This window comes from Piliocolobus tephrosceles, chromosome 16 (genome assembly GCF_002776525.5).
Source record: "Piliocolobus tephrosceles isolate RC106 chromosome 16, ASM277652v3, whole genome shotgun sequence".
Classification (NCBI taxonomy): domain Eukaryota; kingdom Metazoa; phylum Chordata; class Mammalia; order Primates; family Cercopithecidae; genus Piliocolobus; species Piliocolobus tephrosceles.
In genome coordinates, this window is record NC_045449.1 from 56,270,630 (window position 1) to 56,298,622 (window position 27,993).

The 27,993-nt window shown below is 45.7% G+C and overlaps 1 protein-coding gene across 1 annotated transcript; it reads left to right on the forward strand.

Annotated features, from left to right (window-relative positions):
* Positions 1–10: 10 nt before the first annotated feature.
* On the forward strand, positions 11–27,493 carry METTL2A (methyltransferase like 2A). The gene is made up of 9 exons (XM_023192330.1): positions 11–151; positions 357–448; positions 2,465–2,823; positions 3,952–4,001; positions 12,330–12,390; positions 17,762–17,901; positions 22,803–22,909; positions 25,870–25,935; positions 26,722–27,493. Exons 1-9 carry the CDS (start codon positions 42–44, stop codon positions 26,874–26,876), a joined length of 1,140 nt encoding a protein of 379 aa, XP_023048098.1. The 5' UTR covers positions 11–41; the 3' UTR covers positions 26,877–27,493.
* The last annotated feature ends 500 nt before the right edge of the window (positions 27,494–27,993 follow it).

Here is a 27,993-nt window from a genome sequence, read left to right on the forward strand (position 1 = left end):
TCTCGCGTTACCGAAAGTTAAGTGTTTCCGGCTCCGGTGTCATGGCCGGCTCCTACCCTGAAGGTGCGCCTGTAGTCCTCGCCGATAAGAGGCAGCAATTTGGGAACCGGTTCCTGAGCGATCCGGCGCGTGTCTTCCACCACAATGCCTGGTAATCACCCTGCCCCTCGCCCAGCCTGTCGCTCGCCCTCTGTCCCGCCGCCTCGAAGCACTCCGAAAAGCCCCTGACCGCCGGCCACGAGTCTAGCTGCCCTACCTGAGGCACTCTCCAAGGGGAGAGAAACTCGTAGGCCAGAGATTCACCCTGCCCGCAGCCAGGACGTGAGGCCCCTAAGCTGCCCATTTGATTTTCTCAGGGACAATGTGGAGTGGTCGGAAGAGCAAGCCGCAGCGGCGGAGAGAAAAGTCCAGGAGAACAGTACCCAGCGGGTGTGCCAGGAGAAACAAGGTGCGCTTAAATGGGCTCTCAGTGATATCAACAGCCAGCGTACTGCCGAACGCGCCCTCCCAGAGAGGCCAGAGAACCGCGGCCGCCTAGGTCCTTTATTCCTGGCCTGATGCGGATCTCAGAAGTAGAGCGGGACGGGGAGGGGATGAGCAAGGAGGGAAAAGGGCTGCATTGTAACAAAATCTTGTTAAGTCGTAGAGGGTTTTTTTTTTACATATAGTTTTACTTTGGAGGAGGGTAATTTTGTCTTTAATTATGTTGACTAGACCCGCGTTGATATGGCTAGCCAATGACGACTGTGTGGTCACGCGATCATCTTAGAGCCTGTACTTTCTACATGATTTGCACTTTCCATGAGGAGATGTTTCCATTGAAGCTTCATTTAAGTGATTACATTCTAAATATTGTTGGGAGGGGGGCTAATGACTGGTGACTGTGTGTCTATTACTTGTGTGATGGTTATGAGAATTTAGGGCTTCAGTCAAGGAAAGGTGAATGCAGCAGAGTGGAGATTAAGTCTGACCAAAGAAAAGGAGGCCCCTGCTTGAGAGGTGGATGATTTCACTGCAAAATATCCCTAGATACTAAAACTAGGACTGATTGTTCCAGACAGTTGAAGATAGGACTACAAATTTAGTACCTTCTGAAAGAATTCTGTACAAGAAGATTCCAGTTACAAAACATTCACCCTGCATAGTTTGACAGCAACTAAATCAAAGCAAGTTGAGTTGAAAGGGATTTTGAAAATCATGTGGTTCAATATTCTCTTTTTATAGTTAAAGACACTTGGACCACAGGATATTAAGTGCTTTTCCCAGAGAAAAGCAGTCAGTAGTAGCAGCAGTGGAACTAAAATCCTATTTCTTAGGGAGTCTTGGTTGATTCAGCAGGTGAGTTGTGAGTTGTTAACACACTCCTTATTGGATTCCACCTTCCATTGTCACTGTCCTGCTCAATTTGTTAGGTTTTTATTCTTTCTACTACACTAGTCAAGGCCCCCTGAATTGGCAAGAGCAGTAAACTGAAATCTGGGATTGTCATGGTCACCTTAAAAACAGCTTTCATTTCATTTAAACTGTCCATACATCTTTTTTTTTTTTTTTATTTTTTTTTGAGACGGAGTCTCGCTCTGTCACCAGACTGGAGTGCAGTGGCAAGATCTCAGCTCACAGCAATCTCCTCCTCGCCAGTTCAGGCGATTCCCCTGCCTCAGCCTCCCTAGTAGCTGGGACTACAGGCGTGCACCACCACGCCTGGCGAAGTTTTTGTATTTTGGTACAGATGGGGTTTCACCATGCTGGCCAGGATGGTCTCAATCTCCTGACCTTGTGATCTGCCCACCTCAGCCTCCCAAAGTGCTGGGATTACAGGCATGAGCCACTGCACCTGGCTACTTCTAGGATTTTTTAATAGTTAAAAGTCATCCGGCCGGGCGCAGTGGCTCATGCCTGTAATCCCACCACTTTGGGAGGCCAAGACAGGCAGATCACAAGATCAGGAGATCAAGACCATCCTGGCTAACATGGTGAAACCCTGTCTCTACTAAAAAATACAGAAAAATTGTCTGGGCATGGTGGCGGGCGCCTGTAGTCCCAGCTGCTCGGGAGGCTGAGGCAGGAGAATGGCGTGAACCCAGGAGGTGGAGCTTGCAGTGAGCCGAGATCGCACCACTGCACTCCAGCCTGGGCGGCAAAGCGAGACTCTTGTCTCAGGAAAAAAAAAAAAAAAAAAAAGTCATCCAAAGGTGTAGGAGGATACTTGATAGGTAGTAAGTTCTCTGGTTGATTGTTCAAACAGAATTTAGACTCTCCTATAATGACGAATAGGGGCATTCAGGTATAATGCCAGATGGCAGGACTAAATGACCTCAGGAAGGCCTTCAGCTCTGGGACTGTGGCTCTACCTGAGGATACTTTTAGTATTAAAGTGACATTTGGTAAAGCAGGATAATTGACATTAGATATAAATAAAATATTTGAGAGCTGGTTCTTAAAATTCTTTCTTAAATGTTTACAGTTGATTATGAGATCAATGCCCACAAATACTGGAATAACTTCTACAAAATCCATGAAAATGGGTTTTTCAAGGATAGACATTGGCTTTTTACCGAATTCCCTGAGCTGGCACCTAGCCAAAATCAAAATCATTTGAAGGATTGGTTCTTGGAGAACAAGAGGAGTGAAGTACCTGAATGTAGAAACAATGAGGATGGACCTAGTTTAATAATGGAAGAACAGCACAAGTGTTCTTCGAAGAGCCTTGAACATAAAACAGAGACACCTCCTGTGGAGGAGAATGTAACTCAGAAAATTAGTGACCTGGAAATTTGTGCTGAAGAGTTTCCTGGATCCTCAGCCACCTACCGAATACTGGAGGTAACCTTTTATTGTCTCGGTAGTAGGTATGTGAAGCTATTATATCTGTGCACGTGAGGTAGCATAGAGAGGGTGACAACAAAAGTAACTTCTATTGGATGATGCTGACTAGACTTGACCCTTATATTAGCCTGGAATCACCTCCATTTTTGAACTGATAAAATGCCCTCAGTGCAGGCCAGATATCTGGTGGTCATGACGGACAAAGATCACATGGGAATAGCATGTCACTTCCAAAAATTGTATTAATAGCATCATGCTGTACCTGTCACATGCCACTGCATCATACAGGTGAAAGAGCTCAACATGGTCATTGCTATAACCCTGGAAAAAAGTCCCAGATCAGAAGACAAACTGTTGCTTCTCTTCTAATACAGTTTACAGGAACAAAGAGGGTAGTTAGGATGGTGCCTGTGTCTTAGGCCTGGGATAATTCTCTTCCTCTGCTTTTGGATAGTGTTGCAGAGTCTAGGCCTGGAAAAATGTCTAGATTGGTATAATGTAAATTCATAAATGGGGACTGCACACGTTACCAGAAGCTGGTTCTGGAACTGGTTAACCTTGGGATTGAATCCTATGGTGTGATCTTAGACAATTTCCTTACCCTCTCTGAGCAGTGAAACTGCTGCCTCTGCACCTTGTAGTTACGAGGATGGAGATAATGTATGTAAAATGGCTAAGAACAATATCTGGCACATAGTTAAGCCTTTAGTGAATAGTTGCTGTCTTCATTACCACACAGCACTGTGTTTAGGACAAGGTTGCCAAGGTCCCCTTTTCATACATTTTTCAGCACACTTGATTACAAATATTTTCACAATAACAACATAAGCTCAGTAAGAAAATACTTCATCTACAGGACCACTTGCTAGAACTCAAAAGATAAAAGCAATCCTTGCCCTTTTTTCTAGACCAGCTCCTTTCTGCTAAAGAAAACCCATGCTCTTGTTTTTTTAAGGGTTCCTGAAGTCAAGATCGAAATCAACAAATGTCATGGATACTGTTTAGCTCTGGTCACTACACCTTCCCTAATACAGCTAGGCCAGATTCTTGTTGATTATTATTTTTCTAGCTTTAGGGAATTAACTCTGGAAAGTTCTGTGATTAATAGTTCATTTCTGTCTGCAGGTTGGTTGTGGTGTGGGAAACACAGTCTTTCCAATTTTACAAACGAACAAGTAAGTATGTTGTAAAAGTTTATGATAGCAAAGAAGATAAAAGTGAAGGTTGGCTGGGTGCATTGCTTCACAACAGTAATCCCAGCACTTTGGGAGGCCAAAGCAGCATTGCTTGAGGCCAGGAGTGTGAGACCAGCCAGGGCAATGTAGCAAGAAAAAAAAGTAAAGGTTTTTTTCAAAACTTGCTACATCAAACTATCAGTAATGGTTATTGGAAAATATGGATTATGTCAAATTCAGATTTCTACATTATTCATTTATGGATTGATTAAATTTGATTATCTTTGTCATTTGGAAAATTAGACTTAAAACTTGATAGTGTTAACATGTAGTGCCTTCTTCTAAGGAACAAATGTGTTCACCTTTTCCATTCTCATGATCTCTGAAGAACAGTCAGCGGCTGAGTTGTCATCACCCCCATGGTAGAGTTGAGAAAGCTAACATACATGAAGATGTCTCCTGTTCTTATGAAAACACTCTGTTTTGTGTACTTAAACAGAACACTTCTGACACCAAATGTGTGGGGTTTTTGCCAACACTGACCAATTCAACAACAGCTGGGTGTCCTACAATTCAATTCTGACACTGTCTACTTGGAGTTGGTATCAGATCGCACAAGTTAAGGATTTGGTCCCAGAAGACTGCCCCTGACTTCAGATGCCAGTTGTGAATCTGGCCCTCCATGTTTCTGCCCTACAGGCTGTAAATCAGGGGAGCCCTATCTCCAGTTCAATAATTGCCTAGAATGACTCACAGAACTCAGGGAAACACTTCACTTACATTTATGTATTTGTTACGAAGGATACAGATTAACAGCCAGCTAAAGAAATAATTAGGGTGGAGTTCACAGGATCTCACCCTCAGGAGCTTTGTCGCTGAGGAGCTCAGTGCAGGGCCCTCCTAGCACACGGATGTGTTCACCAACCTGGAAGCTCATCAAGAGGTTTTTTTTGTTTTGAGACAAGCTCTTGTTCTGTCATCCTGACTAGAGCACAGTGGTGCACCCATAGCACACTGCAGGCTGAGAGTCCTAGGCTCAAGCGGTCCTCTCACTTCAGCCTCCCAGGTAGCTGGGCCTACAGACACATGCCACCATGCCCAGCTTATTTTTTTTTTTTTTTTTTGAGACGGAGTCTCTCTCTGTCACCCAGGCTGGAGTGCAGTGGCCGGATCTCAGCTCACTGCAAGCTCTGCCTCCCGGGTTTATGCCATTCTCCTGCCTCAGCCTCCCGAGTAGCTGGGACTACAGGCGCCCGCCACCTCGCCCAGCTAGTTTTTTGTATTTTTTTAGTAGAGACGGGGTTTCACCATGTTAGCCAGGATGGTCTCCATCTCCTGACCTTGTGATCCGACCGTCTGGGCCTCCCAAAGTGCTGGGATTACAGGCTTGAGCCACCGCGCCCGGCCCCCAGCTTATTTTTGTTTATTTTTTGTAGAGACAGGATCTCACTTTGTTGCCCAGACTGGTCTCAAACTCCTGGGCTCAAGTGATCCTCTTGCCTCAGCCTCCCAAAATACTGGAATTACATGCATAAGTCACCACTCCCAGCCTCAAGAGTTTTTATACAGCTAGGATACAGACTCATGGGAAAATTAATTTAAAAGGAGAAGATGATAATAGTTTTCATACAGCATAATCTGCATTTCTATTCAGGATGTTGGTGGGTGAAGCTGAAAGAAAGTTCCAGTCTGTTTGCCCTTCCTGGTGTTGGCCCCACCCCAGGTCGTCTCATTAACATAAATTCAGTGTGGTCCTGGGGGAGTTCATTATGAATAACAAAAGATATGGAGTCTTGCTTCATCACCCTGGCTGGAGTACAGTGGCACGATCTCGGCTCATTGCAACCTAGGCCTTCTGGGTTCAAGCGATTCTCCTGCCTCAGCCTCCCTAGTAGCTGGGATTACAAGTGCATGCCACCACGCATAGCTAATTTTTATATTTTTAGTAGGGATGGGGTTTCACCACATTGGCCAGGCTGGTCTCGAACTCCAGACCTCAGGTGATCCACCTGCCTCAGCCTCCCAAAGTGCTGGGATTATAGGTGTGAGCCACGATGCCCATCTTGCTGAGGAAATTCTTAAGGTTTTTGGAGCTCTGTACCTGGAACCACAAAGACCAACACCAGATATATTTATTATATCATACCTGTTTTGTTCGAGACGGAGTCTTGCTGTGTTACCCAGGCTGGAGTGCAGTGGCATAATCTTGGCTCACTGCAACCTCTGCCTCCTGGGTTCAAGTGATTCTCCTGCCTCAGCCTCCCAAATACCTGGAATTACTGGCATGCGCCACAATGCCCAGCTAATTTTTGTATTTTTAGTAGAGACGGGGTTTCACTATATTGGTCAGGATGGTCTCGAACTCCTGACCTCAAGTGATCCACCCGCCTCTGCCTCCCAAAGTGCTGGGATTACAGGCGTGAGCCATGGCTCCTGGCCCCATAACGCCCCATAACTGTTTTTAAACCCCTTGTGGAAATGACATTCCAGTTCTGTATTCATTATTGGAATCCAGTTTCTCAAAGGTTTCGTATAATATATACTTTACCAATTTAGCCCATAGTATTCATTAACAGGATTGAGTAAAACATTAGCCTCATTACCAATATACATTTAAATATTTCTACAATTTGCTCTCAGAAATTTCTAAGAAAATGGCAGTCCTAGTAGCTAACACTGAAGAAAAGAGATTGTTCTGCTCTTGAAGTTACACTCTGAGGAACCCACCTCAAATGGGAGATTGACTTAGCTTCAAGTTATGGCCGTTAATCATCAATATCATCAATGAATGTAAAACTGAATGTAGATGGCATCTTTGCCACAGCTTCTTTATGCCATTTAAATAAGATCGCTGTGTTCAATATCTTGCTAGAACCCACTTGTTCATGTAATTCACTGGCTCAGAATTGACATGTTTTCTACTGCCTGTGAATCAGGTTTTCAAATTGTTGGGCATAGTTTTCAAGGTCCTCTGCAAGAATGTGCACTATAAAGTATGTCCTCTTATCCCTCAGTGCACTGGTCACACCTTGCATGTCTTCCCCTGATTCTGTACCTTTCCAAAATGTCATTTGTTTCTACTACACTATTTCCTTCCTTCCTCACATTCTAGATCAGAAGCATCTAGAAAACTTCCCTAGTTGATATCGTCCAGCTGCATCACTCTGCAGTCTTTTGAGATGGAGTCTCACTCTGTTGCCCAGGCTGGAGTGCAGTAACTCAATCTCGGCTCACCGCAACCTCCGCCTCCCAGGTTCAAGCAATTCTCCTGCCTCAGCCTCCCAAGTAATTGAGATTACAGGTCCCCACCACCACACCCAGCTAATTTTTGTATTATTGATTAAGACTGAGTTTTGCTCTTGTTGCCCAGGCTGGAGTGCAGTGGCACAATCTTGGCGCACTACAGCCTCCACCTCGTGAGATCAAGCGATTCTCCTGCCTCAGTCTCCCGAGTAGCTGGGATTACAGGCATGTGCCACCACACCCAGCTAATTTTGTATTTTTAGTGGAAACGGGGTTTCTGCATGTTGGTCAGGCTGGTCTCAAACTCCCGACCTCAGGTGATCCACAGACCTCAGCCTCCCAAAGTGCTGGGATTACAGGTGTGAGCCACCGCACCCGGCTAATTTTTGGTTTTTTGTTGGTGGTGGTGTTTTTTTTTTTTTTTTGAGATAGCGTCTTGCTCTGTCTCCCAGGCTAGAGTGCAGTGGCACAATCTCGGCTCACTGCAAGCTCCACTTTCCAGGTTCACGCCATTCTCCTGCCCCAGCCTCCCGAGTAGCTGGGACTACAGGTGCCCGCCACCATGCCCGGCTGATTTTTTGTATTTTTAGTAGAGACGGGCTTTCACCATGTTGGTCAGGCTGGTCTCAATCTCCTGACCTTATGATCCACCCACCTCAGCCTCCCAAAGTGCTGGGATTACAGGCATGAGCCACCATGCCCAGCCTAATTTTTGTATTTTTTTAGTAGAGACAAGCTTTCACTATGTTGGCCAGGCTGGTCTCGAACTCCTGACCTCAGGTGATCCACCCACCTCAGCCTCCTAAAGTGCTGGGATTACAGGTGTGAGCCACCACGCCCAGCCCACTCTGCAGTCTTTACAGCCTTTTTATGTTTCTTGAGTTACCCTATTGCCTTTTTTTTTTTTTTTTTTTTTTTTTTGAGACAGGCTGTCTGTCACCCAAGCTGGAATGCAGTGGTGCCATCACACCTCACTGTAGCTTCAGCCTTCCAGGACTCAGTTGATCCTCCCACCTCAGCCTCCCAAGTAGCTGAGACAACAGGCGTGTGCCACCACCCCTGCTAATTTTTGTCTTTTTTGTAGAAACGAGGTTTTGCCATGTTGCACAGGCCAGGGTTCTTAATATTTTTTTAATGTATCTGATAAAGTCTTTGGAACATTTCTCAGGCTAATGTATTTTTCATTTGTTTTCTTTTTATATATAACAGCTTTTTGGAGATACAAAGTGTGTAATACAGTGATTTTTTTGTTTGGTTGGTTTTCTTTTTTTCTTTTTTTTTTTTTGATTCAGCATCTTGCCCTGTCGCCCGGGCTGGAGTGCAGTGGCACAATCTTGGCTCACTGAAACCTCTACCTCCCATCGTCAAGCAGTTCCCCTGCCTCAGCCTCCTGAGTAGCTGGAATTACAGGCGCCCGCCACCACACCCAGCTAATTTTTTGTATTTTTGGTAGAAACAGGTTTTCACTGTGTTGGCCAGGCTGGTCTCGAACTCCTGGCCTCGTGATCCACCCACCTCAGCTTGCCAAAGTGCTGGGATTGCAGGCGTGAGCCACCGCACCCGACCATAATACAGTGGTTTTAAGTTAATTCATGGAATTGTGTAGCCATTGCTGCAGTCAGCTTTAGGACATTTTCATCACCCCAAAAAGAAGCCCCATACCCATTAGCAACCACTCCCCATTTCCCAATTTCCCCCAGCCTCTAGCCCTAAGCAACTACTACTCTACAAATGCGCAGATCTCTATATAGATTTATCTTAGGCTAATTTTAAGTATATGAAGTAAAATAGAGAAAACCAATTATTTTGAAATACAGTTCTATCCTCTGATCCCAATTAAGGACTCTGATTTTAAAAGTAATACTCTCAGCCCTTCATATTCACCTGTTCTGCATCCGAGGATTCAAGCAACCTTGGATTGAAAATAAATAGTACAGGCCGGGCACAGTGGCCCATGCCTATAATTCCAGCACTTTGGAAGGACAAGGAGATAGTATCACTTGAGCCCAGAAGTTAAAGACAAGCCTGAGCAACATAGTGAGACCCTGTCTCTACAAAAACTTAAAAATTAGCCAAGCATGCTGGCATGCACCTGTAGTCTCAGCTACTTTGGAGACTGAGGCCAGAGGATTGGTTGGGGCTGCAGTGAGCCATGATCACACCACTGTACTCCAGGTGACAGAGCAAAACCCTGTCTCAGAAATAAATAATACAACAGTTTTTAAAAATATATTTACGGCTGGGCGCAGTGGCTCACGCCTGTAATCCCAGCACTTTGGGAGGCTGAGGCGGGTGGATCACGAGGTCAGGAGATCGAGACCATCCTGGCTAACATGGTGAAACCCCATCTCTACTAAAAATACAAAAAATTAGCTGGGCGTGGTGGTGGGCACCTGTAGTCCCAGCTACTCTGGAGGCTGAAGCAGGAGAATGGCGTGAACCCGGGAAGCGGAGCTTGCAGTGAGCCGAGATCGCACCACTGTACTCCAGCCTGGGCGACAGAGCAAGACTCCATCTCAAAAAAAAAAAAAAAAAAAAAAATGTATGTCACTATTTACATAGCATTTATATTGGGCATTAGAGATGATTTAATCTATGCAGGAGGATGTGTGTGGGTTGTATGCAAATGCTACACCTGACACCATTGTGTAAGAGACTTGAGCTGGATACCTAGGGATAACTATATGACCTGTAGAAAAAGAACAGCACAGGCCAGGCGTGGTGGCTCACGCTTGTAATCCCAGCACTTTGAGAGGCCAAGGTGTGCAGATCACCTGAGGTCAGAAGTTCGAGCCCAGCCTGGCCAACATGGAGAAACCCTGTCTTTACTAAAAATACAAAAATTAGCCAAGCATGGTGGCAGGCACCTGTAATCCCAGCTACTCAGAAAGCTGAGGCAGGAGAATAGCTTGGACCCAGGAGGCAGAGGGTGCAATGAGCCGAGACCACGCCATTGCACTCCAGCCTGGGCGACAGAAGCAAAACTCCATCTAAAAAAAAAAAAAAAAGATAAAAGCACAAAGAGGCCAGGTGTGGTGGCTCATGCCTGTAACCGGAACACTTTAGGAAGCCAAGGTCAGGAGTTCAAGACCAACCTAGCCAACATGGTGAAACCCCGTCTGTCCTAAAAATACAAAAATTAACGGCATAGTGGTGGGAACCTGTAGTCCCAGCTACTCGGGAGGCTGAGGCCAGAGAATCACTTGAACCCAGGAGGCAGAGGCTGCAGTGAGCTGAGATTACCCCACTGCCATCCAGCCTAGGTGACAGAACCGAGACCTCGTGTCAAAAGAAAAAGAAGGAAAAGAAAAGCATAAGGAAGAAAACACTTGCCAGGCACGGTGGCTCATGCCTGTAATTTCAGCACCTTGGGAGGCCGAGACAGGTGGATCACCTGAGGTCAGGAGTTTGAGACTAGCCTGGCCAACATGGTGAAACCCCATCTGTACTGAAAATACAAAAATTGGCTGGGAATGGTGGTGTGCACCTGTAATCCCAGCTACTTGGGGGACTGAGGTAGGAGGATCACTTGAACCCAGGAGGTAAAGATTGCAATGAGTGTTTTAGAAAGCAGAAGCTGAGTCTGATAGAACTTAGTCCATGACCTTAAAAAATTAGCTGGGCACGGTGGCCCATGCAGATGCAGATGCAGCTGCCTGGCTGATTCGAGCACAGGACAGTGCTGTGGAATAGAACTTTGTGCAGTGATGGAAATGTTCTACAGCTTCACTCTCCCTTATGGCAGTCACTAGCCACGTGTGAAATGTACCTAACAGGACTGAGAAACTGAATTTTTAATTTAAATAGCCACAGGTAGCTAGTGATTACCACAGCAAATGCTGCAGCTTCCCAGGTTTTTAGTCTGATTATACCTCCCAAAAGTTGTCTGCTCCAAAGGTCAACAGTTCAGCAGCAAGCAGAGCCCATGCCTTTGAGAAGCTGGAGGTATTGCATACTCCCAAAAATCCCAGGGTCTCTCAAAGAATGAGCCCAACAGTGCAGAAGAGCTCTGGGCTATTGTTTGTAAAACACAAGCGTACAGCCTTCCTTCTCTCCCATTTTTATTTAGACCTGTCCTGACAAAAAGAATTCTGGCATTCGGGCGCGGTGGCTCAAGCCTGTAATCCCAGCACTTTGGGAGGCTGAGACGGGTGGATCACAAGGTCAGGAGATCGAGACCATCCTGGCTAACACGGTGAAACCCCGTCTCTACTAAAAATACAAAAAACTAGCCGGGCGAGGTGGCGGGCGCCTGTAGTCCCAGCTACTCGGGAGGCTGAGGCAGGAGAATGGCGTAAACCCGGGAGGAGGAGCTTGCAGTGAGCTGAGATCCGGCCACTGCACTCCAGCCTGGGTGACAGAGCAAGACTCGGTCTCAAAAAAAAAAGAATTCTGGCATTACAATTTGTTTTGTATTTTGATGTCTTCAGAATAAATATATAATGTGCTTCATAATGGAAGCAATTTTGATGGTTTTAAAATCTACATTTTTTGTATTGCTACCTTGTGCTGAGACTTGTGCTAGATAGTGAGGATACCAAGAAAAATAAGCACAGGGATTTTGTGTTGTTTGTCTTTATCTCCTCAGCATATAAGATAATACCCAATACATAGCGGACCTTCAGTAGTGTTTGGTTAACTAATAAGCGAGAGGTGTAATCTCCGCTGTCACAGCACCCACCCACTATGTGGTGGGGGCCAACGGACAGGTACAGATGTGTTCCTGGTGTGGAGAAAGTGCCAAGGTAGCTCAGAGCAGAGAAAAAAGAATTCTTGTGGTGCTATCAAGCAAGGTTTCATTTGAGAGAAAAGTAGAATTTCTGTAGATGGAAAAAGAGAAGACATTGATTTGAAACTCACTGGTTGTTTTATAAACTTCATATTAGCTATGTCCACACAGCCTCCAAAAGGATATAATTCAAAAAGGATTTTAACCAAAATGAAATATGTTGTGACTAATAGATACAGTTTATTTGAATGAATGATGGTTTTTCCTATTTGGTATTTTAACTCTACTACACAAGAATGAGAGTAGACATAGCTCAATTTGTAGTCTCATTGTTCTGTCTTTTCTGCCCATTTCAGTGACCCAGGACTCTTTGTTTACTGCTGTGATTTTTCTTCCACAGCTATAGAACTGGTCCAGGTGAGTACAATGGCTCCTACTGGGAATTTCCACTGATTAAAGGGAAAAGGTTCTCCTAAAAATCAAGGTCTCTGGCTGTGTTCTTATTATATGGTCTGTTTTCTTATGGTCTAAAAGTAAAAGATTTACTGATAACAAGCATACCTTGTTTTATTGCAGTTCACTTTATCAGACTGTACAGATGTGGTATCCATTCATATATTGAAAGTTTGTTGTAACCCTGCATCAAGCAAGCCTACCGGTGCTATTTCTCCACCACCATATGCTCACTTAGGGTCTGTGTGTCATGCTTTGGTGATTCTCAGAATATTTCAGACTCTTTTACTATGAGTATGTTATAGCGTGTGATGTTACTGTTGTACTTGGTTTGGGGTTCCACAGATCACATCTGTGTATGATGGTCAACTTAACAAATGCATGTGTTGTGACTGCTCCACCAACCGGCCATTCCCCCATTTCTCTCCCTCTCCTCAGGTCTCCCTGTTCTCTAAGACACAATATTGCAAATAGGCCACTTCATACTCTACAGTGTCCTCTGTGTGTTAAAGTGAAAGGAAGAGTTTCACCACGTTGCCCAGGCTGGTCTCGAATGATAGCTTACACTTGTGTTGTGATTATTAAATGTAATACACAATTGCATAAACCAATGAAATATGATTGCAGGCTGGTGGGGTGACTCATGCCTGTAATCCCAGCATTTTGGGAGGCCAAGGTGGGCAGATCACGAGGTCAGGAGTTCAAAACCAGCCTGACCAACATGGTGAAACCCCGTCTCTACTAAAAATACAAAAAAATTAGCCAGGCTAAAATACAAAAAATGGTGCACACCTGTAATTTCAGCTACTCAGGAGGCTGAGGTAGGAGAATCGCTTGAACTCAGGAGGCATAGGTTGCAGTGAGCCAAGATTGCGCCACTGCACTGCAGCTAGGCAACAGAGCGAGACTCCATCTCAAAAAAAAATAAATAAAAATACATTATTGGTCGGACACAATGGCTTAACGTCTGTCATCCCAACACTTTGGAAGGCTGAGGCGGATGGATCACTTGAGATTAGGTGTTCAAGACTAGCCTAGGCAACATGGTGAAACCCCATCTCTACTAAAGAGAAATACAAGAAATTATCCAGGCATAGTGGTGGGCACCTATAGTCCCAGCTACTCAAGAGGCCAAAGCAGGAGAATCACTTGAACTGGGGAAGCAAATGTAGTGAGCCAAGATCATGCCACTGCACTCCAGCCTGGGTGACAGAGTGAGATTCCATCTCAAAAAAAAGAGAAAGAAAATAGTTCATTGCTAAAACATGTTAATAATCATCTAAACCTTCAGCAAGTTGTCATCTTTGCTGGTGGAGGGTCTTGCCTTGATATTGATGGCTGCTGACTGATCAGGGTGGTGGTTGCTAAGGGCTGGGGTGACTGGCAGTTTCTTAAAATAAGGTAACAATGAAGTTTACCATATCAATTGGCTCTTCCTTTCATGAAAGATTTCTCTGTAGCATGCGATGCTGATAGGATTTTGCCCATAGTAGAGCTTTCAAATTGAAGTCCATTCTCTCAAACCCTGCTGCTGCTTTATCAACTAAGTTTGATGCCATTTCAAAACAAAAAACCTTTCTTGCCATTTCAAAACAATGTTCACAGCATCTTTACCAGAGTAGATTTGATCTCAATAAACTACTTTCTTTGCCCATAAGAAGCAACTCCTTACAGATAAGGATACTGGAAGGGAGGAAGGGAGGGAAGGAGGGAAAGAAGGAAGGAAGGAAGGAAGGAAGGAGGAAGGGAGGAAAGAAGTAAAGAAAAGAAGGAAGGAAGGAAGGCTAAAACAGAAGCAGCAGTGAGATTGCAGCAATTCAGTCACATCTTCAGACTTCACCTTTTTTTTTTTTTTGAGACAGAGTCTCACTGTGTGCCCAGGCTGAAGTAGAGTGACACAATCATAGCCCACTGCAGCCTTGAACTTTTGGGCTCAGGCGATCCTGATAGATGATTCCATTGGGGTTCTTTGAGTTACAAGTAACAGAAACATCTAGACAAACTCAAAGCAATAAAGGGGAATGTCATAGAACCTAACGGCACAAAATACAGCCCCAAGTTCCTGGTATCTTACCTCTCATTGCCCAGGGCCCGTTTGTTTTTTCCCTCTTTGCATACCAGCTTTCTCTAGTCAGTTTTTCCTGGTTTTGCACGTGGCTCCAACGTGCTTGCTCCTCCCGGTCCCTTACAAGTTCACCCTCTTCAGGGGTTCATGGTGCCTCACTAAAATGACTGTGTCCCAGTTCTGAAGTCCCTGGAAAGTCTAGTTAACACAACCTAACTGGTAAATACAGCAGCCCTGTTTGAATCACTTTTGGCCAATGAGAAACAAACTCACATATTTGGAGAAGATGGACATTGAAGGCAGATGTCTTAAAATGTATCTGTTATGGCTGGGCGCGGTGGCTCACGCCTATAATCTCAGCACTTTGGGAGGCCGAGGTCGGCGGATCACGAGGTCAGGAGTTCGATGCCAGCCTGACCAAGATGGTGAAACCCCCGTCTCTACTAAAAATACAAAAATTAGCTGGGCATGGTGGCGCACACCTGTAGTCCCAGCTACTTGGGAGGCTAAAGCAGAAGAATCGCTTGAACCCAGGAGGCAGAGGTTGCAGTGAGCCGAGATGGCGTCACTGCACTCCAGCCTGGGTAAATAGAGCAAGACTCCATCTCAAAAAAAAAAAAAAAAATGTGTCTGTTACAATTGGCCAGGTGTGGTGGCTCACACCTTTAATCCCAGCACTTTGGGATGCTGAGGTGGGTGGATCACTTGAGGTCAGGAGTTCAAGACCAGCCTGGCCAACATGGTGAAACCCTGTCTGTAGGTTAAAAACACAAAAACTAGGCCGGGCGCAGTGGTTCAGGCCTGTAATCCCAGCACTGTGGGAGGCCAAGGCGGGCAGATCATTTGAGGTCAAGAGTTCCAGACCGGCCTGGCCAATATGGTGAAACCCCATCTCTACTAAAAGTACAAAAATTAGCCAGGCGTGGTGGTAGGTGCCTGTAATCCCAGCTACTCAAGAGGCTGAGTCAGGAGAATCATTTGAACCTGGGAGGTGAAGGTTGTAGTGAGCCAAGATCATGCCATTGCTCTCCAGCCTGCGTGACAAGAGCGAAACTCCATCTCAAAAAAAAAAAAAATACAAAAACTAGCAGGATGTGGTGGCGTGCACCTGTAATCCCAGCTACTGGGGAGGTTGAGGCAGGAGAATTGCTTGAACCCAGGAAGCAGAGGTTGCAGTGAGCCGAGATCGCACCACTCCAGCGTGGGCAACAGAACAAGACTCTGTCTCAAAAAAAAAAAAAAGTGTCTGTTACAATTATGTATAATGCTATTAGGGCAGGTTCGGGATTGGTAGTGCCATGTTTTTGGAATTATTCATGAAGTTAAAGACCAAATGAATATTGAACCCTATCTTCAGTTTTTGCTAACAAAGTACATTTAAATTTTCTACATCTACAGAAATAGATTTTCCTGAAGAATTCTATGGTTTGTGTAATATTTTCTAGTTGGGAGTTATTTTAAATCATGTACTTTGTTTTGAGACAGAGTCTCAATCACTCAGGCTGGAGTGCAGTGGTACAATCAAGCTCACTGCGGCCTTGATCTCCTGGGCTCAAGTGATTCTCCCACCTCCCGTGTAACTGGGAATGCAGGCACACGCCACCACACCTGGCTAATTTTTTTTATTTTTAAAATTTTTTTTTTGAGATGGAGTCTAGCTCTGTCGCCCAGACTGGAGTGCAGTGGCATGATCTCAGCTCACTGCAACCTCTGCCTCCCAGGTTCAAGTGATTCTCCTGCCTCAGCCTCCAGAGTAGCTGGATTACAGGTGGGCACCACTGCACCCAGCTAATTTTTTTGTATTTTTAGTAGAGACAGGGTTTCACCATGTTGGCCAGGCTGATTTTGAACTCCTGACCTCAGGTAATCCGCCCACCTCAACCTCCCAAAGTGCTAGGATTACAGGCATGTGCCACCGCGCCCAGCATTTTTTTTATTTTTTGTAGCGACAAAGTCTCACTCTGTTGCCTAGCTGGCCTCAAACTCCTGGGCTCAAGTGATCCTCCCATCTCAGCCTCCCAGGGTGCTGGGATTCTAGGCGTGAGCCACCATGCCTAGCAGATCATGCTTTTTTAAAGTATGTGCTGTCTCTCTCCTTATGAATGTTTTTTTTCCCTGTTGGTCACTCATTTTCATGATCGTTTTCCAGTTCTCAGATCTGACTTCATGCATGAGAAGTACAGAAAGTACACAAGAATAAAGAATAAAAGTAGGGGAGTTAGGAACGTTCTATTTTAAAAGCAACCATTAGATTCCTCACCATCTCCCTTCAGTTATTCCTGATCTTTACCCTCTGAGTCCTCCCTGAAATAACATGCTATTAGGTTGATGCAAAAGTAATTGCAGTTTTTGCCATTACTTTCTCTTTTTTTTTTTCTTTTTTTAGACAGAGTTTCACTCTTATTGCCCAGGCTGGAGTGCAATGGCGCAATCTCGGCTCACTGCAACCTCTGTCTCCTGGGTTCAAGTGATTCTCCTGTCTCAGCCTCCTGAGTAGCTAGGATTACAGGCGTGTGCCACCACACCTGGCTAATTTTGTATTTTTAGTAGAGATGGAGTTTCTCCATGTTGGTCAGGCTGGTCTCGAACTCCCGACCTCAGGTGATCCTCCCGCCTTGGCCTCCAAAAGTGCTGGGATTACAGGCATGAGCCACCACGCCCTTGCCATTACTTTCAATAGCAAAAACCACAACTACTTTTTCACCAATCTATATAATGATTAGAAATATATCCCCTGGCCGGGCGCGGTGGCTCAAGCCTGTAATCCCAGCACTTTGGGAGGCTGAGACGGACGGATCACGAGGTCAGGAGATCGAGACCATCCTGGTGAACACGGTGAAACCCCGTCTCTACTAAAAAATACAAAAAAAAAAAACTAGCCGGGCGAGGTGGCGGGCACCTGTAGCCCCAGCTACTCGGGAGGCTGAGGCGGGAGAATGGCGTAAACCTGGGAGGCGGAGCTTGCAGTGAGCTGAGATCCGGCCACTGCACTCCAGCCTGGGCGACAGAGCGAGACTCCGTCTCAAAAAAAAAAAAAAGAAATATATCCCCTACTCGGGAGGGTGAGGCAGGAGATTCTATCGTGTCAACCCAAGAGTTTGAGGCCAGCCTGGGCAATATGGGGAGATTTTGCCTCAAAAAAAAGAAAAAAGAAATATATCCCTCTTTGTGAAGTAGCAGCAGTTACATTTAAAATTTAAAACAAGATAATCTTTTCTTTAGGCTATGTTAATATTTTCTAACGTACTTCTCTCTTCCACCTGTCTGCAGACAAATCCAGAATATGATCCTTCACGGTGTTTTGCCTTTGTTCACGACCTGTGTGATGAAGAGAAGAGTTACCCAGTGCCCAAGGGCAGTCTTGATATTATCATTCTCATATTTGTTCTTTCAGCGATTGTTCCAGACAAGTAAGTTTGGGTCCCTTGGCCGGTAGTGTCACAAAAAGAAAGCTTTGGGTGAGGGGCCTTTTTTTTAAGATAGGGTCTTGTTCTGTCAGCCCAGGCTGGAGTGCAGTGGTACAATCATGGCTCACTGCAGCCTTAACCTCTTGGACTTAAATGATCCTCCCTCCTCAGCTTCCCAAGTAGGTGGGACCACAGGCACGTGCTACCCACCAGTCCTGGCTAATTTTTGTGTTTTTAGCAGAGGTGGGGTTTTGCCATGTTGCCCAGACTGGTCTTGAATTCCTGGCTCAAGTGATCTTCCCACCTTGGCCTCCCAAAGTGCTGGGATTATAGGTGTGAGCCACCATGCCCAGCCTGGTGAGGGACCTTGATATTAGAGTTGGGCTAGAAGTAAAAAGAGTTTTGTTTATGTTCTGATAGACACAAAGAAGCCACACCATTTGTAATGATGCAAGCATCTCAGCCATTTTCCTAAATTTGTCTTGATGTCCTGCTTCTGCTCTGTCCTCGAAACTTCTGCCTGCTGGCTGCAGTAGTTGGTTCTTCATTTCCTTGTTGTGGCTCAACATTGGGAAAGAATGGGAAATCAGTCCCTAATGAGTATGTGGGGAAATTCCTATTGATAATCTCATCACATGCCGTTTTAGAACTGTGGGTGTCACAGCTTTTAGATAATGTCTCATTATTGGCCTTTTATTTATTTATTTATATTTATTTATTTTGAGACGGGAGTCTCGCCCTGTCGCCCAGGCTGGAGTGCAATGGCATGATCTAGGCTCACTGCAACCTCCGCCTCCCTGGTTCACACAATTCTCCTGCCTCAACCTCCTGAGTAGCTGGGATTACAGGCACCCGTGACCATGCCCAGCTAATTTTTTTTTTTTTTTTTTTTTTGAGACGGAGTCCAGCTCTGTTGCCCAGGCTGGAGTGCAGTGGCCGGATCTCAGCTCACTGCAAGCTCTGCCTCCCGGGTTTACGCCATTCTCCTGCCTCAGCCTCCCAAGTAGCTGGGACTACAGGCGCCCATCACCTCGCCTGGCTAATTTTTTGTATTTTTTAGTAGAGACGGGGTTTCACCGTGTTAGCCAGGATGGTCTCGATCTCCTGACCTCGTGATCTGCCCGTCTCGGCCTCCCAAAGTGCTGGGATTACAGGCTTGAGCCACCGTGCCCGGCCATGCCCAGCTAATTTTTATATTTTTAGTAGTGATGGGGTTTCACCATATTGGCCAGGCTGGTCTCAAACTCCTGTCCTTCTGATCTGCTCACCTCCGCCTCTCAAAATGCTGTATTACAGGCGTGAGTCACCACACCCAGCCTTTTTTTTTTTTTTTTGGAGATGGAATCTTGCTCTGTTGCCCCAGCTGGGGTGCAGTGATGAGATCTCAGCTCACTGCAACCTCCACCTCCCAGGTTCAACCAATTCTCCTGCCTCAGCCTCCCGAGTAGCTGGGATTACAGGTATACACCACCATGCCTGGCTAATTTCTGTATTTTTTTTTTTTTTTTAGTAGAGATGGTGTTTCACCATGTTGGCCAGGCTGGTCTCGAACTCCTGACCTCGTGATCTGCCTGCCATGGCCTCCCAACAAGTGCTGGGATTTTTTTTTTTTTTTTTTTTTTTGAGACGGAGTCTCGCTCTGTCACCCAGGCTGGAGCACAGTGGCCAGATCTCAGCTCACTGCAAGCTCCGCCTCCCGGGTTTACGCCATTCTCCTGCCTCAGCCTCCGGGTAGCTGGGACTACAGGCGCCAGCCACCGCGCCTGGCTAGATTTTTGTATTTTTTTAGTAGAGACGGGGTTTCACCGTGTTAGCCAGGATGGTCTCGATCTCCTGACCTCGTGATCCGCCCGTCTCGGCCTCCCAAAGTGCTGGGATTACAGGCTTGAGCCACCGTGCCCGGCCCAAGTGCTGGGATTATAGGCATGAGCTACCTTGTCCAGCCTATTGGCCTTTTAAATGCTTTAAATAAAACAACCTTATTAGCAATACAAAATTTATATTGAAGCTTAACTAAAGTGTCCTCTGATGCTTACAATGTTTTGGAAAAGTGTGGTACAGAATTCTATAAAATGATTCAGATTAAAGGAAAGTCAAATGCTATATCCTAAAACACACCATTAAAATCTCATATGCATCAGGCAACCAGTGGTCCTATGAAACTACCTTCTGTTTGTTTTTTTTTTGGTTGTTTGTTTGCTTTTTGTTTTTTCTGAGATGGAGTCTCACTCTGTTGCCCAGGCTGGAGTGCAGTGGTGAGATCTCGGCTCACTGCAACTTCTGCCTCCCAGCTTCAAGCGATCCTCCTGCCTCAGCCTGCCGAGCAGCTGGGATTACAGACACGCACCACCATACCTGGTTAATATTTTTTGTATTTTTAGTAGAGACAGGGTTTCACCATGTTCTTCTGGCTGGTCTTGAACTCCTGACCTCAAGTGATCCACCCACCTCGGCATCCCAAAATGCCGGGATTACAGGCATGAGCCACCACACCTGACCAAAACTACCTTCTCAGGGAAGCAGAGTCAGAGATGGTGGCTAAGAGATTCAGACACCATTGACTAATTCCATGGAAGCCCTTGTCACTGCCAGAGTGCAGTGAGTCTGGACAGGCTGGAGGTTGGCACATGTTAGGGTAAACTATACCCATGAAATCGTGACATTAGAGACTTCAGACATCTCATTCTGTGGCATCAGAGTCCTGCAAAGGATGATTAGGCAAATTAGTGTTAAAGGTCAAGGTAAGCTGGTGTTAGGAAGCCAGATAACATGACTAGAGAGTGTAGGGACCAGTGATTGAGATCCTGATTTATCTCCCAGAGTCCAAGGACCCCTTGCTGGCTGCACAGGGTAGGAGCTTTGAGTGGTTGACCTTCTCTAGGCCACACTTCCTCTAGAAGGGCACTGAAGTCATCCAACCTGAGAGGATGAGTGCAAAATAAAGGCATATGCAGGATAACCCAAAAGACCTACCATGGTTTTAAACTTTAATAATTGCAGAGGTTGACCAGGCACAGTGGTTCACGCCTATAATCCCACTACTTTGGGAGGCTGAGGTGGGAGGAATGCTTGAAGCCAGGAGCTCAAGACCAGCTTGGGCAACAAAGCAAGACCCCCATCTCTACTAAAAATAAAAATAAAGGCCAGGTGCAGTGGCTCACGCCTGTAATCCCAGCACTTTGGGAGGCCGAGGCGGGCAGATCACAAGGTCAGGAGATCGAGACCATCCTGGCCAATACGGTGAAACCCCGTCTCTACTAAAGTACAAAAATAAAAATAAAAATAAAAAAATAAAAAGTAGAAAAAATAGCCAGATGCATATCTGTAGTCCCAGCTACTCAGAAGGCTGAGGCAGGAGTATGGTTTAAGCCCAGGAGTTTTAGGCTGCATTGAAGTGAGCTATGATCACACCACTGCACTGCAGCCTGGGTGACAGAGTAGGACCCTGTCTCGAAAAAAACCTATGACCTCAGAAGTTTCAATGCTACAAACTTTTTAAAAATTGACATGGACTAAAACAAACTGTTAAAATTTAAAATTCAAGCCAGCCACCGTGGCACAGACTTTTAGTCCCAGCTACCTAGGAGACTCAGGCAGGAGGATCACTTGAGCCCGAGAGTCCAGCCTGGGCAACATAGCATAGCAGGACCCCAGCTGTTTGTTTGTTTGTTTGTTTGTTTTCTGAGATGGAGTTTCGCTCTTGTTGCCCAGGCTGGAGGGCAGTGCCGTGGTCTTGGCTCACTGCAGTCCCGCCTCCCGGGTTCAAGTGATTCTCCTGCCTCAGCCTCCCAAGTAGCTGGGATTACAGGTGCCTGCCACTATCCCTGGCTAATTTTTTTGTATTTTTAGTAGAGACAGGGTTTCACCATGTTGGCCAGTATGGTCTCGAACTCCTGACCTCAGGTGATCTGCCTGCCTCGGCCGTTGTTTTTGAAGTGGGAAACGTTCATTATGCAAAATTTAAACAGATTTGAAATTTTTTTGGTGAAGTTTGTAGCATTTAGACTTCTGAAGTTATGAAAGCTTCAACCTGCACCAAGACTTCTAAAGAACACTGCATATGGAAAGTGCAGACCTAAGTGTAAAACCCTCTGTCTCTTTCCTCATTTGCATACTGATTGTATTGCCATGTAACTTGTAAGTCCTTGAGGACAAGTCTTTATTTAACAAACAGAAAGATACAGCCTCTGCATTGAAAGAGCTCAGGTCTAATGGTGCAGGCCATTAAGTCACTTAGCAGAACCCACTGGATGCTCAGGATTCTGCTCAGCCACAGGAGCACAGGGCAAAGATGGCGATCTAGGACCACGGGGGAAGTGAGCCAGATGGAGAGCAGAGAACTTTTTTTTGTTTGTTTTTTGGAGACTGAGTCTCAGTTACTCTGCCGCCCAGACCAGCGGGCCGTGGTGCAATCTTGGTTCACTGCAACCTCTACCTCCCAGATTCCAGCAATTCTCCTGCCTCAGCCTCCTGAGTATTTGGGATTATAGGCACACACCACCATACCTGGCTAATTTTTGTAATTTTTGTAGAGATGGGGTTTCACCATTTTGGCCAGGCTGCTCTCAAACTCCTGACCTCAAGTGATCCATCTGCCTCAGCCTCCCAAAGTGCTGGTATTACAAGCATGAGCCACTGCAACTGGCTGGGAACAGGGAACTTTCTTACAGCAGAAGCAGGCTTTCCTCGGGCCTCTTCAGGCTGAAGGCAGTGGCTCGAGGCCGCAGCTGTGAGCAGGCAGCTAACGTCCTTCAGTTCTAACTGAAGCAAGGGTAGAGGAGCTTAGATCTCAGGGTTGGTGTGTCAGTTGAGGAGGTCCACTGGCTTTTTGGGTTATGCTACAGGGAAAGAGAACCCTGTCTTTAAGGAGACCTGATTGACCATCATTCCCTGCTGCTCCACAGGATGCAGAAGGCTATCAACAGGCTGAGCAGGCTTCTGAAACCTGGGGGGATGATGCTTCTGCGAGATTACGGCCGCTATGACATGGCTCAGCTTCGGTTTAAAAAAGGTATTTTGAGAGCGCTGAATCCTAACCACTAGAGATCGTGTCCTTTGCAGGGACATGGATGAAGCTGGAAATCGTCATTCTCAGCAAACTGACACAAGAACAGAAAGCCAAACACCACATGTTCTCACTCATAAGTGGGAGCTGAACAAAGAGAACACACGGACACGGGGCACGGGGCATCACACACTGGGGCCTGTCAGGGGATTGAGGGGCTGAGGGAGGGATAGTATTAGCAGAAATACCTAATGTAGATGACGGGTTGATGGGTGCAGCAAACCTCCGTGGCACATGTATACCTATGTAACAAACCTGCACATTCTGCACATGTACCCCAGAACTTAAAGTATAATTTTTAAAAAAAAGCAAAGGTACTTGGCCACTATAATCAAAAAATGGTGCTGCCATCAGAATAGAGACTCTAGAATTAGAGCTCCATATATAAAGCCATTTAAAATGTGACAGAGTACTATATTTTTTAAGAAAACTGAAGAGGCTTATATAATCTAGATGTTGAGGTCTTTTTAAACAAGACAGCTACCTTTAGAAGAGCTTTTATTAGAAAGACATTTGAAAGACGGCCGAGCACGGTGGCTCATGCCTGCAATTCCAGCACTTTGGGAGGCCGAGGCGGGCAGATCGCCTGAGGTCAGGAGTTCAAGACCAGCCTGACCAACATGGGGAAACCCTGTGTCTACTAAAAATACAAAATTAGCTGGGCATGGTGGTGCATGCCTGTAATCCCAGCTGCTTGGGAGGCTGAGGTAGGAGAATCACTTAAACCCAGGAGACGGAGGTTGCAGTGAGCCGAGATCGTGCCATTGCACTCCAGCCTGGGCAACAAGAGTGAAACTCCGTCTCAAAAAAAAAAAAAAAAAGAAGAAGACATTTGAAAAACATAAATAATTTGAAATGTGGCATGACAAAAGATGCCATTAAAAATGTAAAAGGCAAATGACAGAGTAAGAGGGAATATTTTCAGTGCATATAATAGATATAGACTTAATATCTTTGCCTTCAAGGAGCTGTCATGAAACTGATAAGGAAAAGATCAGTGACCCACCCAAAAAACAGGCCAGGAGTATTTAGTCAGTTCACAAAATAACGTATCTAAATGGCCAGTAAACAACACTTCAGGGAAATAAAAATAACAAGTTAGTACTACTTATTACTGGCCAAAGAAGTAATAAGAAGGAGGTGCATTCCTTCATTACTGGTAGAAAGAGAAATTGTTACAGCCTTTTTTTCTTTTTTTTTTTTTTTTTTGAGATGGAGTTTCACCCTTGTTGCCCAGGCTGGAGTGCAATAGCGTGATCTCAGCTCACTGCAACCTCTGCCTCCTGGGTTCAAGCAATTCTTCTGCCTCAGCCTCCCAAGTAGCTGGGATCACAGGCACATGCCACCATGCCCGGCTAATTTTTTATATTTTTAGTAGAGACAGGGTTTCACCATGTTGGCTAGGCTGGTTCGAACTCCTGACCTCAGGTGATCCACCTGCCTTGGCCTCCCAAAATGCTGGGATTACAGGCATGAGCCACTGCGCCCAGTGTTACAGCCTTTTTTTTTTTTTTTTTTTTGAGACGGAGTCTCGCTCTGTCTCCCAGGCTGGAGTGCAGTGGCACGATCTCAACTCACTACAACCTCTGTCTCTTGGATTCAAGCAATTCTCCTGCCTCAGCCTCCCGAGTAGCCAAGACTACAGGCATGTGCCACCATGCCCAGCTAATTTTTTTATATTTTTAGTAGAGACGGGGGTTTCACCATGTTGGTCAGGCTGGTCTCGAACTCCTGACCTAGGTGATCCGCGCACCTTGGCCTCCCAAAGTGCTGGGATTACAGGCGGGAACCACCGTGCCTGGCCTACAGCCTTTTTTTAAGCACCCAGTTATTGTTCAATCCAATAGTTTTTTTGAATATAGTCAAGAACCAGCACATAATACATGCACGAGCAAAACTTTGTAAACAAAGTGAATGCCTCTGGATAGGGGGATGTTGTGCTTGTCACCTGACGTGGACCCCATACCACTGAGCCTGGAGGGGTTTCTGTTCTGTATTCAGTGAGAGGAGAACAATGTGCAAGGGAGTATTTTAAACTCCATCCCCATATACCAGTATCTGCAGGGAAATAAGTATATACATGTGTGATGATTTGGGCATTCAGGAAGGTCTCGAAGTATGTGCCAGGCCGGTAAACTGAGGTAAGGTCAGGGAGGTTAGCAGCAGAAGGGAAAGCACGTTCATGATCAAAACAGTATCTGAGTTGTATTTAAGATTGTGTAGACACGAGAAGAGACGTGCAAAGGACAGTCACCACCAAAATGGTAATGATTGCCTCAAGTTTGCTAAACTCAGCTATATTGCTTAATTAAAAAAAAAAAAAAAAAAAAAAAGGCCAGGCATGGTGGCTCACGCCTTTAATCCCAGCACTTTGGGAGGCCAAGGCGGGTGGATCACCGAAGGTCCGGAGTTTGACATCAGCCGGACCAACATGGTGAAACCCCATCTCTACTAAAAATACAAAAAATTAGCCGGGTGTGGTGGTGGGCACCTGTAATCCCAGCTACTTGGGAGACTGAGGCAGGAGAATAGCTTGAACCTGGGAGGCAGAGGTCGCAGTGAGCTGAGGTCACGCCATTGCACCCAGCCTGGGCGGCAAGAGCAAAACTCTGTCTCAAAAAAAATAAATAAATAAATAAAAAGTTTGTGCTGTTAATTTAATGGGGTTGGGGGAGTGAACAAGTTGTTTTCATCAAACAATTCTAGAGTTTTGGAGTGGGGAGCTTAGGAACCTCATGTTTTCTGACATTGGAGTTAGCTTATTCCTGTTAGGCTGCCCTTCCCGAAGCACTGAGGTAGGAGTGCTCTCCACCCAACAAGCTGACTTCTCAGTTAACATTTCCTTAGCAATGCAAGTCAAAGGAGTGCTTTAAAGTGTATCTGATTTTTAACACATCACTCTGCAGGTCAGTGTCTATCTGGAAATTTCTACGTGAGAGGTGATGGAACCAGGGTTTACTTCTTCACACAAGGTATGAAACACTCATCTTTTTACGCTAAAAGTCCCCAGTACCAGATGAGATGGTCTTCAAGGCACGTTCAGAAGGAGAACTATCTGGCCCCTCCTGCCTTTTAGGCATTCCGTTTCCTGCAGTTCCCCACTGCCTACACCCTCCTCCACCCTGGGCCAGACACTTGGGCCCCCAGTCAGCCCTGGCTTGTCTATGCCTTCAGTCCTGCTCTGCTCTCCCCGTCTGCCACTGTCCAAAATGGGAAGCCTGCCCGCTCTGCAAGGCTCATCTCCAGTCCAGCCTGTTTCACCCTCTGCACGGGGTTGTGCTTTGGTGCGCCCGGGTCAGGGTGAGTCGTGTCCCCTGGGTTCTAGGGGTGCCAGGAACTGCTCTCTGTGACTGGGCCTGTCCACAGGCGTCATCCATCACATGGGCCTTATGAATTCTCTGTTCCTGGGCCCTTTTTGGGGTCACCTTCTTTGAGCCTTTGGTTAAGATGATGAAACCACTTTCCTAAAACAATTGCTTTGACATACATATATACTTTTGCATAAATTTTAAGGTGTTCATAGAGCCTAAAGGCCAAATATAAACCGAAGGTTTTTAAAAAAGAAAAAACCGCGATCCATACGCAGTGACTTCCCCACCTAAACATGAAGTTGCTGTTACCAAGCCACCACTGCATTTATAACCAAAAGGCCGTGTAAAAACACTACAGCAGCTTCCCTGAGCCCCATTAATGAGGACTTAGTCGACAAAAATGCCTTTGCTTGAGGGGAAAATATGTAAACATCTTTTCCACACTAGAGGAGCTGGACACGCTTTTCACCACTGCTGGACTGGAAAAGGTTCAGAACCTGGTGGACCGCCGACTGCAGGTGAACCGAGGGAAGCAACTGACAATGTACCGGGTTTGGATTCAGTGCAAATACTGCAAGCCCCTTCTGTCCAGCACCAGCTGAGAGGCACCTGCTGCCAAGACGATGCAAGCTCATTGTGTTTCCGGGCTTTTTTAAAAAACCGTGTAGCACCAGGCATGGTGGTGCATGTCTGTAATCCCAGCCACTCAGGAGGCTGAGGCGGGGAGGATCCATTTAGCCCAGGAGTCCAGCCTGGGCAAAATAGTGAGACCCAGTATCTGAAAGTAATCATAAAAATAAAAAGAATATAAATGAAGTCTTGTTGACGTTGGACAATTCAGGAATTCAGACTTGAACCTTAAACCTAGGAAAAGTCACTTTGTATCAGGATTCTAACAGTTATGCTTTATATTTGTGAAGTCCTTTAAAACATAATTTTCTCAAGTTATTTCTTTGAGATCTCAATCTGTCTTAGCATTTTGTAACTAATAACTGAAATTTTATTCAAAGGAACTGTAAACCTTAAAACACCAATTTATTTCCATGTGAAAAAGTGTTACATATGACAAGTGTTTTTTGACTCAAAGTGCGTTAAATCTTTTGAAAGTGTAAATGCCGGGCTAGGGCAACTGCAGTTAATACTTACAGAAGTTAGTGAAGGGCTCATTAAGTTGTAGGGGAAGCAAGCTGGGAAGAATCAGATCAGATGTTCTCCTGACCAAAAAAAATGACCCTATAGAGAGCATCAAAATGTGGTGGTCTTGTTAAGTAATTGATCGTGGTCTTCATTTTAATCTTAGTTCCGCCAGGCGCAGGGGCTCACACCTGTAATCTCAGCACTTTGGGAGGCCGAGGCAGGCGGATCATCTGAGGTCAGGAGTTTGACACCAGCCTAGCCAACATGGTGAAACCCCGTCTCTACTAAAGATACAAAAATTAGCTGAGCGTGGTAGTGGGTGCCTGTAATCCCAGCTACTCGGGAGGCTAAGGCGGGAGAATCACGTGAACCCAGGAAGCGGAGGTTGCAGTGAGCTGAGATTGCGCCACTGCACTCCAGCCTGGGCAACAAAGCAAGACTCTGTCTCAAAAAAGTAAAAAAAACTTAGTTCCATGGAATTTTAAGCACTGTTCCCCCTCTAACCTGTGTCTAAAGAATTTGGCTGGGCATGGTGGCTCACCCCTGTAATCCCAACACTTTGGGAGGCCGAGGCAGGCAGAT

What these genes read in the sequence shown, in the direction of transcription:
- METTL2A (XM_023192330.1), top strand. Translation starts at nt 42, where the DNA reads ATGGCCGGCTCCTACCCTGAAGGTGCGCCTGTAGTCCTCGCCGATAAG. An exon ending in GGTGTGCCAGGAGAAACAAG is followed by an intron (nt 449 to 2,464) that starts GTGCGCTTAAAT and finishes AAATGTTTACAG; the next exon opens with TTGATTATGAGATCAATGCC. An exon ending in TCAGCTTCGGTTTAAAAAAG is followed by an intron (nt 22,910 to 25,869) that starts GTATTTTGAGAG and finishes ATCACTCTGCAG; the next exon opens with GTCAGTGTCTATCTGGAAAT.